This window comes from Acartia tonsa, chromosome 2 (genome assembly GCF_053477335.1).
Source record: "Acartia tonsa isolate MP-2025a chromosome 2, ASM5347733v1, whole genome shotgun sequence".
NCBI classification, from domain to species: Eukaryota; Metazoa; Arthropoda; class Copepoda; order Calanoida; family Acartiidae; genus Acartia; species Acartia tonsa.
The window spans coordinates 14,999,102-15,018,245 of record NC_137261.1 but is presented as its reverse complement, the minus strand read 5'-3'; the positions used below and the strand labels follow the sequence as shown (position 1 = coordinate 15,018,245).

The window sequence follows — 19,144 nt, the reverse complement described above, 5'->3', positions numbered from 1 at the left end:
GTGTGTGAAACCATTAGACTGTATTAAAAGGGAAAAACATGCCCTCTTGATTTTAATTATAATTGGGGTATTGACACCCGCGTACCTCGATTTAAACTAGTTTCATTTTATTGTCAACTCGACTTTAAATATTAATTTGTACTTATAAAGCCATCAAATCGGCTGTGATCATTTTTACGGTTAAAGCTCGATCCATTGTGGACCATGTTTTCTTTATTAAAAAAATAATATTTAAAATGTTATTTCAGAGAATCTATTAAGGGAAAATTTGCAACATCAACCATAATACAAATAAATTCATATTATAATGGCATCTCTGTTTTCTGCAATTTTACCCGATCATTTGAAAGAGAAGCTGGGCATGCGGACGTCTAAAGAAAGAGACAAATCAGGAATGTTCTTACTTAAACTATCTATACAGGGATCAAAATTATGGGATATGGCAAATTGCCATTGGCGGCAATGGCCTATAAATTGATGAACGTACATCCAAAGTTGATATAAAATTTCTGTTGATTACAAGCAGTGGTTAAAATGTGACACTCAACGAAATGAGCCAACTAATCAAAATTCAATAAAAGTCCCCAAAGTTGTTTAACCAACGAGTAAGAAAACGTTAATATAAAACTTTGGGAACTAGTGTGATAAACAGCCCATAACCCCTCACTCTCTGTAAACTTTAGCTATTTAATTCATTACAGAAATTCAATAGCTGTTATGATCACTTGAAACTCAGTAATAAATAAAATACCTACCTATACCCATAAAAATAAAAGAAATGTAAAAAATGAAAAAAAATACCCCGCAATAAAATAACTTAAACCCACCGCAATAACTAAAATAAGACCGAGATCTTAAGCTTCAGGCAGATGGACAGACTGACGGCCAGACAGACATCAAGCTACTTTTTATTATAGATAAGTTCAGTAAGAATATAAAACTAACAGGGTTAAATAGTCCAGCTAGAAAACCTTTGGCTACAAATAACACAACACAACCGAGACTTTCCACAGAACTAAGATCACAGGTATTGTAAACATTTTGAACACAAATCTGGAATTAATTTTATAACACTTAAATCTTAAATATTTATTTTTTCTGAGGTTATAATAAATCTATGTAGAGTGTACCTAGGTACGGTACCCTCCTCCAAAATAGGTAAAATAAACTTCAATACCTTCAAGAAGGTTCCATGTAAATGTGACACAAAGGATATCTGTTTATTTTTTTATACGAAAATTTTAAAGCATTCAATTAAGAATCATGTTTAATCGTTAGAATTTAATGTTAAAGTGTATTCATGATTTATTATTAATATTATTACAAAAAAGCCTCAGACAAAATAACTTCTAGGACAAAATATCCTCTTAAGGGAAATAGCCTCCTAGCCATATAACCTAACCGAAACTAGAAATTGTAAACAAAAAATATTAAAATTAAAAAATCTACCAACCACTTATTGAAAATCCACGAAATTCTAAACCACCTATGTATTAACAGTTGAGGTTATTTTCCATTAGTAAATGTCCTGAGGCTTTTTTTCTCCTAGGGGCTGAGGCTATTTTGTCCAAGATCCTTCATTAATATCTTGTGAAAATTTTCAGGTTCAAAGTCCTGGATTTACATCAAGATTATCGAGTCTAGCTAAACATGAAAATGACATGGAGGTATGCTTTCGTCTATTTTCATATTTATTAATCTTACCTAAAAAAGAAACAATGGCGAAGCTATTTGAAAATATATAAATTGCAAACCATTAAGAGTAAGAGAGAAATATATATAAATAAAAAACAAAGAGAAACAATCCAGGGAAAAATTGTGAATGTTAATACTTATTTCTGTAACCGCATATCGCTTGTCATATCCCGTTTAACGCACATTCACCGAGTAGAGTTGTGCAATTATTTATATGTTCAATGTTCATGGGGACAACCCTAGCATTACCGACATACAAACAGAAAGATATACAGACACAAACAAACACTACGTTACTTTAAAGAATTACCTTTCGATAAATGTATCTTTTGCGAGGATAAATGTTAACTTTTCAGATAAACAAAACATTATGTTTATTACAAAACATATTTTTATTAACAAAAATACCAGAGATGGCAATCTTTAGATCATTGTTATAGCTATAGTATAGTTGGGACTCAATCTAAACATGTTACCTTAAGTTTTTCAATATTGATAGCCGATTTTTTTATTTAGAGAAGAAATCTGTCCCCTCGTTACAGTATGGTGGGGAATCTACCTAAAGTTGCATTAAGAAATCAAGTTCTACCAAAGCTAGATAGCAAAAGGTAAGGTGTTGATAATATATTAGTTTTTAAAAGTTGTTTACTAAATAGTAAAAAGTTAGTTGCGAACGAATAAATCTTTGGTTCAATTGACAGTATATGTATGTTAAAATTATTATTTTAAAGCGTTTGCTTTTGCAGTCTTTAATTCTACGCTGATTGATACTTCAGATTAAAACAGTGGTGTATATTCTACAAAGATTTATTTTTTTCCCCGACTAAAAAATATTTTATTTTATACCCCCTAGTTTTCTCCCCCCGAGTAGGGGGGGGGGGGATGTTTTAATAACTCTTTATTTTGTTATTTTTCCCCCACCGGCCCCCCATGGTTTTTTTACCCCCCCCCCCCCCCCCCCTTTATCTTGGGACCCCATGCAGAATGTACACCCATGCTGCCTGCCCTTATGAATGTAGCCTATAAGTAATGCTTATTGATAGTTTTTGATCTTTTGCAAATACTTTTTATAATGTTGAATTTTTATTTCAGACGAGTTTCGCGTGGAAGTCCAAATGTAACTGTAAGATTAGCCCCTTCGGATCCTTTCAGTCCATTCAAGAGAAGGTAGGTTTTTGATGTCGCAAACTTATCATAGGAGGGGTTTTAATGCTCCAAATAGAACTAGTTAATTTTTTTCTACGGAGATACCCTTCCCTGGAGCTTCACTGTAATATAGAACCATATCGGTTCAGCGGCTAGCGAGAGTCTTCACAACGGACAAAAAACTTACTACCTACTTTATATTATAGGATAGGTAAGTATAAAGGTTTTTTCAAATTAAGTTCCGAATTGGGTGGATAAGAACCGGTTTTCATTTATACGAAAAAACTATGTCTAGCATCGTATTATATCCAGCTTTCTACGAATATAGAAACCTCGGGGCTAATAAAAAACTGGTTTTAATCTTATAATTGTACATTCTATATCCGCGGAAAGCCGTTTATAATACGATGCGAGAAATAACTATTCTTGTTTTCAGATTAAGTTCCGAATCTCAGCCCAGAGAAAGAATAAGCGGAGAAGATGATAAAAGAAATATTTCCACAGACCCTAGGTAAAGATTCCAATATGGCTTCGAAACCGATTAATATCCGCTAGATTAGAACTGGTTCTCAGCCATATTGAAAAATAATTTATAGCTTCGTATTACAGACAATTTTCCACGAATAAAAATCATTGAATTAATACCAGTTTGTTAGCCTGGGACTTTTGTCAATAATTTATCGGGATCTAAAGGCATAAGTCAATGGGCGAAAAATTAATCCCCAATAATGATGCATAAAATTACCCCTTTTGGAGATTTGTTGAATCGTTTGGACACTCAACTTCAACTCAAACAATCAAAATTCAATATTATTCCCCAAAGTTATTAAGCCAACGAATAAAACGTTATTGTAAAACTTTGGGGACTGTAATGCAATAAACAGCCCAATGTCCCCTACCTCCCAATTAAACATTATATTTTTCAAATTTTTAGGTCTGTTATCGCAGTTTTAGCTGAACTGTCCAAAAAGAGAAAAACTTTAAACGACGATCAGTCGGAAACAGGTGAACTGATGTTACTTTTTAATTGTGAAGATTAATTTTGCCATTATTAGTAGCAAAGCTGCTCTATAATTCGAAATGTCCGTCCGTCCGTCTGAGACAGAAAGGGGGAAACGTGATTTTCTCGGCTCCTATAAAGGATAGATTGCTGAAATTTTCAGGGATTAAATATGTTAACCTTCTTTAAATTTTCACCAAGTTTCATTAAGATTCGTCAATTGGATTAAGTGCTAGATCGATTCCTACAGTTTTAAGTTTTCATGATTATCTCAACTCCTATACAAAGTTTAGGTTTTTTTTTATGAAACTGCAATAAAGTTAAATTTTTTCCGGATATCCATCCATAATTTTTGTTTGTTTGTCATACTCTCTACAGGGAAATTTAATATCTACCTACCTATGGAGATTGGGAAATATTAATTTACTCGGATTCTACAGAAGAAAAGCTTCTTTTCTTATGATTTTCTCATCCTTATTTAATCAGGGATCTAAAGGTATAAGACAATGGTCGATAAATTGATGTATATCCACAATGATGAAGCAAAAAATTACCCTTTCAGTAGATTACAATTAGTGGTTGAAACGTTTGGACACTCAACTAAATGAAACAACCAATCATAATATTAAATGTCCCAAAGGTTGTTAAGCCAACGAATGAGAAAAAGTTATTATAAGTCTTTGGGGGACAAGTGTAATAGCAGCCCAATGTCCCCTCTATGCCTCCCTGTTATTTAATACTAAATGATTATTTAGGAAGTAAAAGAGCGCGTCGAGATAGTTCTTCATCCATTGGTTCTTCCCTTTCTATGGAGATGCCACCCTTGTTCTCATCTGGTGTTGTAGGACAGACAACCAGTCATCTAGTCAATAGGTATGTGTGTGTGTGTGTGTGTGTGTATGTATGTGTAGCCATCTGGTGTTGTAGGACAGACAACCAGCCATCTAGTCAATAGGTACAGCGTGGCCATATTCTTCAGTATACTGAAAATCTTCAGTATTCTTCAGTATTTGGAAATTGGGGCTTCAGTATTTTCAGTAAATACTGAATATTCAGTATTTGAAAATTTTATTCAGTATTTTTCAGGTTTTGGAAATTTTCATGATTCAGTATTTTCATTATTTCTTAAATTCCAAAAAATTTTGCATAAATAAGATGTTTTTTCAAGTAGTTGATGTCAGATTTTTTTCGGCGCTTCGCGCCTCACTTTACTTTCCTTTAAATTACCCTATAACTTTGTACATTAATTTTGTTTTTTTTATGGTAATCATAGACGTCCAAGGGGGGGGGGAGTAAAGGGGCGATTACCCCCCCAATTTTTTTTTCATTTTACCCCTCCCCCCCCCCCCGTTTAAAATTTACCCCTAACCTGGAGGTGCCGTAGGCACCCCCAACCATTAAGGAGGGGGTATTTACCCCCCCCCAAACAATTTTGAGGGGGTAAATACTAAATACCCCCCCCCCCAAATAAAAATCTCTAACAAAAAAAATTTTGCGCGCTTCGCGCGCATTTTTATTACTAAATATTTAATAAAATTTAAATTACCCCCCCCCAAAAAAAAATTTTACCCCAGGGGGTAAATTTTGGGGGGAGTAAAAAAAATTTACCCCTGCCAACAGATTTCAGGGGGAGTAATTAACCCCCCCAAGCAAATTTTACCCCCGGGGTAAAAATTTTGGGTGGGGTAAAAAAAATTGCGACGCGCGAATTTTACCCCCCCCCCCCCCAAAAAAAGCGAATTACCCCCCCCCCCCCCCAAAAAAAAAGCGAATTACCCCCCCCCCCCCCCCCTTAAAAAAATTTTACCCCCCCCCCCAAAAAAAATAAAAAGCTTGGACGTCTATGATGGTAATATACATTTTTTTTCTATTTCATCTCAAATATAAATTTTTTAGATATTTGAGATGCTTTTATACAGTATTTTTTTCAGATATTTTTTTTGTCTATTAATAGAATGAATAATCTAAGGTGAGTACTTTGCATGATTATTAAAGGTAAAGTTTTTTAGCATGCTCTTAAATTAACTAAAAAGTATTTAAGTTTTGTAATCATTTAAAATATTTATCAGTCATTTTCTGCTTAATTGGTGCAAGAAAATCTAAGAGGCAAAATTAAAAGGTCTTTAAAATATCCCCCAAATTATAAACGTATGATATATGAAATTTTAAAATGAGGAATCATATAAAAAAAATACTTATTCAGTATTTGTATTTTTTTGTTCAGTATTTCAGTATTTTTTTTATTTTAGGATTCAGTATTTTCAGTATTTCCTATTTTTTCTTCAGTATTTTCAGTATTTTTTCTTATTTTAGGATTCAGTATTTTCAGTATTTCCTTTTTTTTCTTCAGTATCAGTATTTTTTTGGTTGTGGCCACACTGTAGGTATGTGTGTGTGTGTGTGTGTATGTATGTGTAGCCATCTGGTGTTGTAGGACAGACAACCAGCCATCTAGTCAATAGGTATGTGTGTGTGTGTGTGTGTGTGTATGTATGTGTAGCCATCTGGTGTTGTAGGACAGACAACCAGCCATCTAGTCAATAGGTATGTGTGTGTGTGTGTGTGTATGTATGTGTAGCCATCTGGTGTTGTAGGACAGACAACCAGCCATCTAGTCAATAGGTATGTGTGTGTGTGTGTGTGTATGTATGTGTAGCCATCTGGTGTTGTAGGACAGACAACCAGCCATCTAGTCAATAGGTAAATTTGCATATCTAGCTTTCTCATTATTTCACTACTAGCGGCTACGCCCCCCCTTAGGCTTCTAGGGGCACATGAGGGGTTTATTTCGACTACCCATTTTTTTAGATTTAAAAAGAAAAATGAAAAAATGGGGGGGGGGTCGATCATCCCCCCCCCCACTCCATTTTTTTATTTGGTTTTGAAAAGTAGATACAATTTTCTTTTTTTTGGGGGGGGGGGGGTGGTGATTTTTTTGGGTGATTTCCTTCCCAAAAAATAGTTATAAACCTTCCTTGGACCTATGAGAAGCTACTGACAAACAGACAGACATAGATATTGTTACTTTATTATGAGGATTAACCTATTCATATTTTCAGAGAAGCCGATCTTTCCCTTGGTTCTCTTTTATCGAGGAATCAATCAATGTTTGGTCATTCGAATACAGGTAATTTTGTTACTTTTTCATTAATTATTTTCTCCATTTCGGTGGAGTAATTTTTTAAATAGTTATTATATTATTATAAAAATATATCTATTAAGTATAGATGTATAATCAGATAACTACCTGGATCCATCTGTTGGGAACCTTTTTCGTCTGCTAGCAGATTGCTTTCTGCTCTTTTGTAGCGACTTGTCTGTGTTAATATATTCTACGCTATTGGTTAATTTTGAAAGACACAATTGAAAGTCGGCACGGGGTCCTCATGGTGGGTAGATATGGTTGTTTAACCCCTTCCATCCTCTATTGTTTTACTCTAATTTCATAGTTTATTCCTTCATTTAGAAGATAGAAAAACTAAAAATAAGTCAACAACTCGACTCTAGATATTTTATATGCCAAACAATTTTCTACAATTGCATTAATCAAGATTCTTTTTTAAAAAGATTTTTGTTTAGGTATGGGTGCATCAAATATAACTATATCAACTATGAGTAGCATACCTTCTTCTATCAGTATGGCAGGTATCCTACCTTTTAGATGCACACCTTTTCTATGTGTCCCAGTCATATATTACTAAGATATCTTTAATTTTTAAAAGCAAAGCCGTAAGGTCTGTAACGGTTAGCTTATTCCGTTAATTTAGACATGTTAGAATTGTCTTATCGATTTAAAACTATGCATGATGATTCCTATAACAGTTAGGTACAATTTGGAAAGCTTGGCAACTCTACAATTATTTCCAGAAAGTCCGTACGTCCATTTAAACATTTTTTTGTAATTAAGGTGTGCATAATCCTGGCATAATGGGTCAGGCAGGCGTCCGACATAACAGCGGGAAGGATTCAACCATTACTACGTCCGCTGGATCAGCAGCTGCCAGGAATGGACCGCCAGGTATTCATTTAATTTTTTTCCAGTGTGGCTTCGAAACTGATTAATATCCACTGGATTAGATCCAGTTCTTAGCCACACTAAAAAATCATTTATTGTATCGTATTACAGACAATTTTCCATGGTAATTAAAATAAAAATAATAAAATTCATATTATTTTTGTTAGCCAGGGCTCAGCCTCTCGGGTCTAATAAAACTGGTATATTTCTTTAAATATTTCATTTGATTGTCCGCTGAAATCTGTCTAGATGTGTTTCAATTTTTGTCTTTGATGACAAGAAGGGCTATAATTTATTTTAAACGGCATTGTCCCCTTCATGCCTAATATAAACTACATTTTAAGATTTATTTATTTGTTTTTTTATATAATAGGTAGCAGAGGTATACCCGTCATGAACAGAGCTGGAACTATAATTGGAAGAAGTGGTTCTATTGCAGATAATACCATCCCTAAAAGGTTGAAAAGCTCAGGTAACCTAGAATATTTGCCTCATTAAAGAGTTATTGATATTTAGTAGTCGTTAAGTCTCCAAGAAATTAAGCAACAAGTAGACCCAATGCCCCGAATTTTAAGCCTTCAGCTTCAATAACAAAAAAGTTATAGGCATTTTAAAATGACATTTGAGGTAGATGAAATCTATAATGAGTGCTGGAAAACTTTTAAATAATCTACCTAAAACGTTATTTTAAAATAACTAACTTTTTTGTTATTTAAGTTTTAGGCTTCAAATTTTGGATGTTAAATCTTCTTGTGGCCGTCTTTTTAAGCAGTTAAAGTAGTATTTTTTGCAGGCTTCCTTTAAGGGTCTAGAAATCGATGACAAACTAATTTTTTCTCTAATTCTAATGAGAAAACTTGTCTTTAGTAGCTGGTACTTTTAGCGAAAAATAGAGTTTATAACTTATATTGCAAACTTTAATGATACAACTTTTTAATTATTAGGTATTTATTATTATTGAATGTCCATGTCCATTTTATTATAGGAAGTGACAATGTGCGTACAGAACTGTTAGCCAGCCTGTCCAGTTCTAGGTGTATGCTCCAGAAACGCAAGCGCGATGCCGCGGATAATTCTGACGGCGATGATTCTGATGAGTCTGAGTATAATCTTGACACACCTAAGGTAAAAGGGATCAGGGATTTGTAGGGATAAGACAATGGCCGACAAATTAATGTACATTACCAATTATGATAACCCCTTCTGTAGATTATGATTAGTAGTTGAAACGATTTGACACTCAACTCAATGAATCAACCAATCAAAATTCAAAGTCCCCAAAGTTGTTGAGCCAACTAATGAGAAAACGTTATTATTTAACTTTGGAGACTTCTAGTATCTTAAACAGTCCAGCGTCTCCTTCCTCCCTGAAAGGGAAAGTTGATAAGATTGAACTTAAATTCGCGGATTTAAGATTTAAATTTTTATTTTACTTTTTAATGCTAGTTTCCACCTACTATAACTTCTATAGCACGGGAGATTCTCAAAAATCCAAGGGTCTTTTTTTTTAATAATTTTAAATCTGAAAGTATAAATGATATATTTTATTTCAGCCGAAGCGACCCAACAATTCCTTCCGTCTTGGTGACATATTCGCCAGTAGCGGCTCCAAGCAGCAGTCACGAGACAGCAGCCGCCGTAGCAGCCGCCAGTCATCTGACGGCGGCAGTCCAACTGCTGGCGGAGAGACTCCGCTGTCTAGAAGCAAAGATCGTTCCTCCTCGACACCTGCTAAAGATAGTGGTCTGGCTTTAGTTCTACCATCCCCTGCGGATATGATTAGGCCGCTTAGCAAGGTAATTTTTAAAGGCGAACCTTTTCTATAATTAGGGTCAGTCCGTCAGGGATGATTAGCAAATGTTCTTTTCCATACTAGAGGAGTTAGATATTAAATAATAGGATATACTATTGAATTGAAGCAACAAATAGGTCACAGTTTTTATGTCATAACAAAATCATCAAGTAAATACATTCAATAGGTATCAATATAGCATGAAAATTAATCACATATATTTTTAGGCCAAGAATAACAAAGCACGTATGGTGACAAAGGAAGATCTAGACAAAGAAAAAAGTCTTCAGAAAAAACGCCTTGACAAACTTCTTAAAGCTTTTGATGATGATAACAAAACAGCAGCACCAGCTGATGAAAATGTCAGTCAATCAGCAACAATCACAACAACAACTTCATCAACAACTCCTGCAGCTGGTGGCTTCGCCTTTAGTTTAGGCTCACCAGTTACTAGCCAAGCTCAAAACGCGGCTCCTGGATTTACTTTTGACCTCAACAAAAAAGCTGATGATAAAAAAGATAACACAGAAAATACAACTGAGAAAAAAGATGATAAAAAAGAAGAAACAAAAGCGAGTGAAGCAAAAGCAGACAATGCCGAAGTTGCTAAAGCTAAACCAACTGTTACATTTTCATTTGGAGGTGATTCCAGTAAGGAAAAAGCCGCCGGAGGCGGCGAAAATAGTAACCAAGATTCTGCTGCTCCTCCACCTTACACATTTAAAAGTCCAACAAGTGGAATTTTAAAGCCAAAGAGTGATAGTAACACCACCACAGCTTTGCCTGCATATGGAGCTGCTAGCAGCGGCTTGACTGCTACAGATTCAGCCGCCCCAGCAGCAAAGCCTTTGTCTTCAAATCTGCCAGATATTGCACAGGTCAGCTCAGCTGCATCTTTTTCATTTGGCAAAACTTCCTCAGCAGCCGCTACAACTACTAGTGATTCTGCGGCCGTGACTACAACCTCAACTGCAAGTTCAGCGGCCGCACCACCACCAGTTTTCAGCTTTGGTTCATCTTTGGCAGGTCCTACAGCGGCTAAACCTGCTGCTACTACCCAACAGGTGAAGTTTGATTTTCCTGTTTTCGATCATGGTTTTTAATAATTTCTTTAAAAAATAACACATATTTTACCTAAAATGTGTAAGTTTGCCTTTATTATGACGAATGTATAATCTCTCTTTCTGACAAAAAGCTTTGCTTTAATACTATAAATATTTTTTTTCAGAGCACTGCACCATCATTCTCATTTGGAAGCACAGCAGCATCTAGTGGAGAAACTAAGAAAACAGAAACAAGTATAGCTGCTCCTGCCTTTTCTTTCGGTGCTACCACACAAGCTGTGAGCACTACCGCTGCGGCAGCTGGTGGCCCAACTGCTACCTTTACTTTTGGATCAGCCGCAGCATCAAAGACTACATCAACTGCTAGCGCTGCTGGAATAAGCAGCCCAGCTGCTTTCTCATTCGGCGCTGCCACTACTAACTCATCAACAACACCCAGTTTCTCATTTGGAGCGTCTTCTAACACAACTGCAAGCAGCCAGAAGCCGCCAACTACAGCCGCCTCAGCTGCTTCCAGTTTTTCATTTGGTGCTGTAGGCATTACAACTGCAGGTTCTACAGCTACGGCCCCTGCAGCCACTGGGCTATTTTCCTTTGGTGGAGCAGCTGCTGCTACTACTACAACTGCTTCAGCAGCCGCGCCAAGCTTTTCGTTTGGATCTAGTAGCACTCAACCAGCAGCTACAGAAAAGCCAAAAGACGCCTTCACGTTTGGTGCGGCGGCGGCTTCAGTCGCCCCGAGCACAACTAGCGCTGCTCCCACGTTCTCATTCGGAGCGGCTAGTTCAAGTTCGGCAACTACTGGTGGTTCAGCTGCCAATTCAGGTAGTGGACTATTTTCTTTCGGCAAAACTGCTGCGGCTGCAGAGCCAGCAGCTAAAGCAGGTGTGTTTTCGTTCGGCGCTGCTCCGGCGGCTGGCAACACAAACACTCCTGCGGGAGATAATAAGCCATCAAGTGGACTCTTTTCATTTGGCGGAGCTGCGGCGGATAAACCTGCGCCACCAGCGTTCGGTGCAGCCGCGGCCACAACAACTGCGAATACTGCTTTCACGTTTGGAAGCAGTTCTGCTGCTGCACCTGCAAGTTCTGCATTTGGGGGTGGGGCTTCAAATACCTTTGGCAGCAGTCAACCAGCGGCTAGTGAATCAAACCTGTTTGGGTCAGCCCCAGCTGCTACGCCATTTGGAAGTAGTTCAACAGCTTCAAGCAATTCAAATACCGGAGCATTTACATTTGGTGCCTCCAACACACAAAATCAAGCCTCAAAGCCGCCAGTGGCAGCTGCATCGCCGTTTTCTTTTGGCGGGGCGGCTTCAGCCACCCCACAACAGCCAGCAGCAGCAGCTGGTAGCAGCAGTGGATTGTTTTCATTTGGTGGAAGTACTGCATCATCACAACCAGCAAGCAGCAGCCAAGCCGCAGCTTCGCCATTTGCATTCGGCGGTGGAGCCGCAAGCAGTCAACCTGCAGCTGCTCCTACTGCTGGAGGTGCATTTTCATTCGGCGCTGCTGTCACTCAACCCGCTGCAGCAAAGACAGGATTTAATTTTGGCCAGCCGGCCACAGGACAAAGTCAACAACAGCCGACTGCCGGAGGTAGTGGTATGTTCAACTTTGGCGGCTCTTCAGCTGCTGCTACACCTGCTTTTGGTGCAACATCCCCGCCCCCAGCCTTTGGAGCTACATCACCTTTTGGTGCAGCACCCCAAGCGGCTGTGGCCTCACCGTTCGGAACCCCACAGGCGGCAACTTTTGGCTCGCCGCCAGCTGGACAAGCTCCGGGAGGCGGCAGTATGTTTAGTATTGGTGCAGGTGGCTCTCAATCACGAGCTGGCCAACAGCCAAGGAAGTATGCTACAGCCAGAAGAACAAGAAAATAGAAGAAAAAAATTGTCAAAATATTTGTATGTAATGTTAATTATGTTAAATTATATTTCATGTGAGGATAGGGAAAAATATTCTTTATTTAATTTCAATGTTAAAATAACAATCTTTCTAATCTTTTTTCCCTGTCCTCTATACAAGGTACTTTGTTTGATATTGTACTTTAAAAAGATAAATTATTGTTAATTTGTTGGTTTAAAATATAAACTGCTTGTGATATTTATTTTCAACAATTAAAAACAAGTTTTTAAATTATCAATTTCAAGCGTGTTAAAAAGCAGTTCATATTTTCTTAATATTCTAGTTTTTTAGTGCTTAATGAAAAGAAATCAAGCAAGTTACAAAAAATACATTCTTAAATAAAAAGCCATTAATGGAATTCATTCTTTATTTAAACCTATCTTGTTAAAACAATCTTGATTTCTTTACAGGCATTTTGTTTTATATTGTCAATTATTTAAAAGTTAGGAATTTAGGACCAGAAGAAAAACTTAATTGTCTCAACTTTTCTGCCAGTGAAAAACGGTCAAAAAGCTGAAGGCAAAATATTTTTTTTTGTGTTCTATATTCCTTACCCTTAACATTTATGTAAAGTAAACTGAGTGCTTAACAAATTCTTTGGGCTTGGGTTCGAACCCTATCTCATTCAACTGCTGTGATATTTAGCAACAAATTATTTTTATCTCTCGCATGAGGACTCATTTTACTTCATTTTTATAGTTTTTATTATAATTACATTTTTATTCGGTTAACTTGGCTGTCTAAAAATGTATTTTCTGCTTGTCATGTTAGATTTGCTGTTATAAAAAATCTAAGTTGAATTTGAAAAATTACTTTTTATTTTAAAAATAGCAAATCTGATATTTTTATCTTAGTCAGAGCTTAATTTCACCTTTTTATTCAACAGAAATAACCAAATGAGGATTTTTTCATAAAATAGTTATTTATCGCATCGTATTATTAACAGCTTTCCCGGTGGATATTAAAATGAAAAATAATAAGATTAAAACCAGTTTCGTTTAACTAACAAAACTGGTAAGTTTTAATTTCACGATTATATTTTTTAATTATGGAAAATTGTCTAATACGGTGCTATTCATGATTTTAAGAATGGCTGAGAACTGAGGTGAATTCTTTAAAAAAATTTGCCTCACTAAAATCAGTGAGGCTCACTTAAAATTTAGAGAGGATAACTTTGCGTCACTAAAATTTTAGTGAAGCAAAAGTTTTTTTTAAGGATTCACCTCTGGTTCTAATCCAGCGGATATTAATCGGTTGCGAAGCGATAAAGGATATTACCTAAATTTTAAGTTTACGTTAAGCGAATTGGGTTGGGTCAAAATTACCTACAATTTTTTTTCTCATGAGAATACTCCAATTTTGGTTATTTTCTGTAAAGTCATTAAACCAAATCTATAAGGTGACATTTTGTTCGTTATTAATATTGTACTTTTTTTTTGTTACTATGTGATGTACCTTAAATAAACCATAGAATATTCATAACTTCTATTTTTTAAAAATAACCTAAAAATTTGTAGAGTATCCTATGGTTTATAAAAAAAGCTTCCGGTATAAAACCCCTGTTCCAAAATATTTTTATCATTGTCATGCTTTTGATTTACACATATTTTTTTCCAACAGAAACGGGCATTAGTTTTATAATTAACTGTTATTGCAAAAGTTGTTTTTTTGGAAAAATAAGAAGCAATAATTACCTAACTTCAAAACAAAATGATTTAATTTTGAGCAACTTTTATTATTTTTATTTGAATAGGTATTAAAGAAAGGAAGTATATTTTACAATTTAAATCGTTTGATGTTTCAAATTATTAGACGGGGTTCTATATTATGCACAAGATTAATTCCCCCCCCCCCCCCCCCAGTACTTTTTATTTTATTCATTTTTTACCTCTTCCACATACTTTTTACGTCCCCCCCCCCTCCCAAGGACATAAAAGGGAAAAAATGTTTTCAGTACTCTTTCCCCCCCCCCCACACCCTTTAGCAATGGATCCCATTTAGAATATATACCCGAATTGTCTTCGGATGCGGATTGTCATCCCTGAATTAAAGGGGGATTAATAGAAGACACATGGAAAATTCTACAAACATTACTAGATTAAAATTGCTAATATTCCTTAAAGTCAAAGATTTAGAAGATAAATTCTAAGCAAGTGTGGAGGGAGGGAGGGGAAACTGGACTATAAATTACACTGATACCCAAAGTTTTATAACAGGCTCTTTGGTTTGTTGGCCTTAAAAACTTTTGGTACTTTTTTGTGTCCAATCTCTTCAACCAAAACTTTTTGTACATAATCATTGGGATTACTTATTTTATCTTCTTTATCATTGACTAATTCAAAATTACACCTATTTATAATAGTTTTTTTATCGCATCTATTATAAACAGTGAGCTTTCCGCAGATATGAAATTGTACAACTATAAGATTAAAACCAGTATCGTTAGCCCCGATGCCGAAGGCACGGGCTAATAAAACTGGTTTTAATTTATGATTGTACATTTTTATATTAGTAGAAAACTGGATATGATACAATGCGATTCGTGATTTTTCAGTGTGTATGAGAACCGGTTCTAATCTAGCGGATATTAATCGGTTTTAAAGCCATACTTTAAAAAAAATACTAAATTCTTGTGATTATCCACAAATATGAAAATTATTTTATGTATTCACCTTACAATCAGATTATTTAATTTCAGACACTAGCTTATTTTTATCACAATGTTGTTAAGAAATGATGACTTTTTATCCAGGTAGATTTTTAAAATCGTCCGTAACGGATAGCTTATTTTGTTAATTTAGTCATGTTTGTTTGAATTGTCGCATCGATTTCAAACTTTGCATGAAGATTTATGTAACAGTAAGGTTACGATTTTGAAATTCTTAGCAACTTTATAATCGTTACCAGAAAGTCGTACGTCCAGTCAAAACATATTGCTTTTAAATAACAAATTTTTATATGTTATACCTAATTATCCTATTTATCTGAATCTTTATTTTTTGTACTGTATAAATTATGGAAAGAAATTACACCCCCCCCCCCTGCACTGGTTCTTATTATAAATTAGGTTGGGAGGGGACATTGGACTAGTCCCTGAAGTTTTCTTATTAGTTAGCTTAACAACTTTGGGTATTTTATTGAATTTTGACTTGTTGGTTCATTAAGTTGGGTGTCCTAACGTTTCAACCCCTAATTGTAATCTACAGAAGGGGTAATTTTGTTTTCGCATCATTGGGGATGTACAACAGTTTACCGGCAAGTTTCTTATCCCTTTAGATCCCTGTTAAAAATTGTCTTTGTATTAAGGTTGACCCTGATGTACGATGCAGCCCGTATTAAAGGTCACGTCGATATTTGTATGAAACGTTACGATGGAAGAACCAAACCTACGCCGAAACCTCGAGTCAATATGAAACAGAAAGGGAAAAATATTCCCGTAAGTATACCTATGTTTTTATTATTTTCTTTTACCTCTACTTACATATTTTTTTTGGTGCGGGACTTTTTTTTCTGGCTGAATTGTAAAACATCTACCAGATTTTAAAACAATATTAATATGTCAAATGACAATCTTTTCTTAAATGTTATGTTTTTCACAGTATGGATTCGAAACCGGGCATTAATATCCGCTGGATTTGAACCGGTCCTCAGTTATACTGAAAAAATCATGTAAATCAACGTATTACAGACTATTTTCAACGAATTTTTAAATAAAAATCATAAATAAAAAACCTTCAGCCTTTCTGGGCTAAAATTAACTGGTTTTCATTTTATAATTTTTCATTTTAATAACTGCGGAAAGCTGTTTATAATACGACGCGATAAATAAACATTTTCAGTTGGCGAAACTTCCTCCCGCATCTGAGCCTGAACCTCAACCTGAAGAATATATGTGTCTTATTAGGTAGGTTTCACCAGGGATATAAAGGGATAAGACAATGGCAGATAAATTGGTTTACATCCCCAGTTATGATACACAAAATTACCCCTTCTGTATATAGATTAAAATTAGTGGTTTAAACGTTAGAACACTCATCTTAATGAATTAACCCCAAAAATTCAATAAAAGGCCCCAACTTTGTTAGACCAACGAATAAGAAAACGTTATTATAAAACTTTGGGAACAGGTGTAATAAACAGTCCAATGACCTTTCCCTCCCTGGACCAATCCCCATCTTAAACACATCTCCTCCCCACTGTTCACAAAAATCTAAATAGATTAATTAAAATGTATATTTAAAAGCGTAGCTTTTCTATAATTAGGGTCGGTCCGTCTGTAACCGATAGCTTTTTTCGTTAATTTAGGCATGTTAGAATTGTCCTATCGATTTCAAACTTTGCATGGCGATTCCTTTAGTAGTAAGGTACGATTTAGAAAGCGTAGCAACTCTATAATCATTACAAGAATGTCCGTACGTCCATTTTAAACATGTTGATTTTTTTACTTTTTTAACAACAAATTTCTATGTGATCTAATCATCCGATTGATGTAATTTTTGGAATGTTGATTCCTGGGACAACAAAGTATAATGTTATAAGCGAAGCAACTCTATCAAGTCCTAAAAATGTAAGTATGTCCATAACATTATCCTGTAGCAGTTTTTCAACAAATTTACTTACAATTTTACTCTTATACATTTATATTCTGATTATTCAGTTCTGAAACTATAAAAGTGTAAATGTCCGTTTGTCCTGCCGTTTCAGTGCTTCGCTTTATAGATGTTGTCATTCTTGTTTATTCAAAACCCCAAGAGACAAAATTCAATGATAGACCTTATAACAATGTCTGTTCATTTATTGGAAATATCTACCCAAATAGAATTAAATTATTTTAAAGCTACGTTGAAGAACACCAGGATTACTATCGTTATAACAATGTCGTATTTTGTGATTTATTGACAATATGATTTGATTGTTTTAGAGCTACTTTTAAGAAGACCAAGATTAGTACTGTTGTCAATGCAAAGGATATCAACAATTTTCAGGTATAAATCCTTATAATAATGTAACAGAATCTCTGGCTGTCTGTTTTCTGCTGAAATATCACTAATCGCTGAAACGATATGGTTCTTCTTTACAGTTAAGCTTCTTATAGGATCTGGGAAAAATTATATCTACTTTAGGGGAGGGTATCTCCCCCTCACAGAAGAATGATCCCTCCACCCCAAAAAACTTCTTTTTTAAACTTAAAATGAAATTAGGGGGGGGGGGACTTCTTTCTCCCAAACTAAAGTGCACCTAGTGGCTATTTTCTGAAATTAATACTCAAACAAAAGTTTATTTTAGGGGGGGGGGGACTTCTTTCTCCCAAACTTAAGTGCCCCTAGAGGCTATTTACTTAAATTAATACTCAAACAATAGTTTACTTTATGTTAAAAACATGTATGCTGGGTTAGGTTAAGAAAGGGCTGTGAAAGTCCCTTAGGGATAGAACAAAAAATATTTTGAATGTTGAAAACGAGAATGTAGGTCGGTTTAAGGAACTTAATATCGAAAATTCCGAGTTGTAATTAAAAATTACAAATCTTAATTTCATAAACAACTTTTATAACTATTTTATTTCAGATATTGTACGGCAATCTACTGAAATCTAACATCGATGGATTGAAAAGGGCGAAAAAGATAAAGCCTAAGAAAGTCAACAAAGACTAGGGAAAAAAAACTTTAATTGTATTATGATGATAATTAAAATTGCCCCCTTCTGTAGTTTGAAACTATTGGTTGAACGGTTTTGACACTATTATTTTGGAACAACCAATCAAAATTCAATAAAATTACCCCAAGTTTTGTGATAACGAATAAGATAACTTGGTTAGGTATAAAACTTTGGGTGATAGTTTAATTTTCAGTCCTATGTTTCTACCCTCCATGAGTAATACCAAAGTTAACATTTACATTTATAAATGCAATTTTAAATAATAAGTTAACAGATTTTTTTATGCTCACAGGCATAAGCCATCCCCAACATTGAATGCTGTGATAAATCTCCTTCCTGGCACCTGCAGCTGCTCAACCTTCCCGCCGCTGCTGGACTGGGGGAGTACCTTGGCTCTAGAGACATCCCTACTGCAACCATTTCTGTGTTTTCTGTTTGGTGTAGTTGTACTGTTCTACTGTACAATAATGCCGCGGTTAATTTGTTTATTAGCCAGCTGAACATGTAACAAACAAAATTGTGGACTAAAATTCAACATTGCATTTGTTTATGTTAATTCTTAATATTATCCGGGATGACAATCCATTTATGATTCAGATTCTAGCATTTGGGTAAAAAATAGACACGAATTTGGATTGTCATCTCTGATTATTTATTAACAGCTGATCAATGCCGTTAATGTCAGCTGTTTTTTATGGTGTGACGTCATGAATCAGCTGATTATTATCTTTTAAATAGTTTTTAATCATCCTATTTTTAATAAGATACTGTGACGTCATAAATCAGCTGTTTATTGACTTCATGTCATACATCAGCTGATTTTTAGTTATGTAAGTAACTTTAAAAGTAATCTTGCCCTAAAGTTGAA

The 19,144-nt window shown here is 35.2% G+C and overlaps 2 protein-coding genes across 20 annotated transcripts in view; both read left to right on the top strand.

The window, feature by feature from the left end:
* The window catches only part of LOC145305445 (uncharacterized), a 344,737-nt gene that overhangs the window by 109,829 nt on the left and 215,764 nt on the right, over nucleotides 1-19,144 (top strand). The window lies entirely within an intron of this gene.
* On the top strand, nucleotides 225-15,317 carry LOC145305385 (uncharacterized). Of its 16 annotated transcripts, XR_013874595.1 has the most exons (19): nucleotides 225-393; nucleotides 949-1,027; nucleotides 1,605-1,667; nucleotides 2,212-2,303; nucleotides 2,788-2,862; nucleotides 3,278-3,352; nucleotides 3,776-3,846; nucleotides 4,597-4,714; nucleotides 6,901-6,968; nucleotides 7,421-7,486; nucleotides 7,749-7,859; nucleotides 8,230-8,328; nucleotides 8,842-8,981; nucleotides 9,410-9,652; nucleotides 9,876-10,712; nucleotides 10,877-12,740; nucleotides 14,138-14,373; nucleotides 14,983-15,008; nucleotides 15,133-15,317. XR_013874595.1 is itself a non-coding variant. In XM_080147005.1 (16 exons), the coding sequence occupies exons 1-16, from the start codon at nucleotides 308-310 to the stop codon at nucleotides 12,593-12,595; spliced, it is 3,942 nt and encodes a 1,313-aa protein (XP_080003131.1). In that variant the 5' UTR covers nucleotides 225-307; the 3' UTR covers nucleotides 12,596-15,317. The 16 variants fall into 16 exon arrangements, 2 of the variants coding, with proteins under 2 accessions (XP_080003131.1, XP_080003181.1); XR_013874590.1 differs by adding an exon at nucleotides 12,866-12,932 and having other exon boundaries at nucleotides 13,031-15,317; XR_013874588.1 differs by adding an exon at nucleotides 12,904-12,932 and having other exon boundaries at nucleotides 10,877-12,788; nucleotides 13,031-15,317.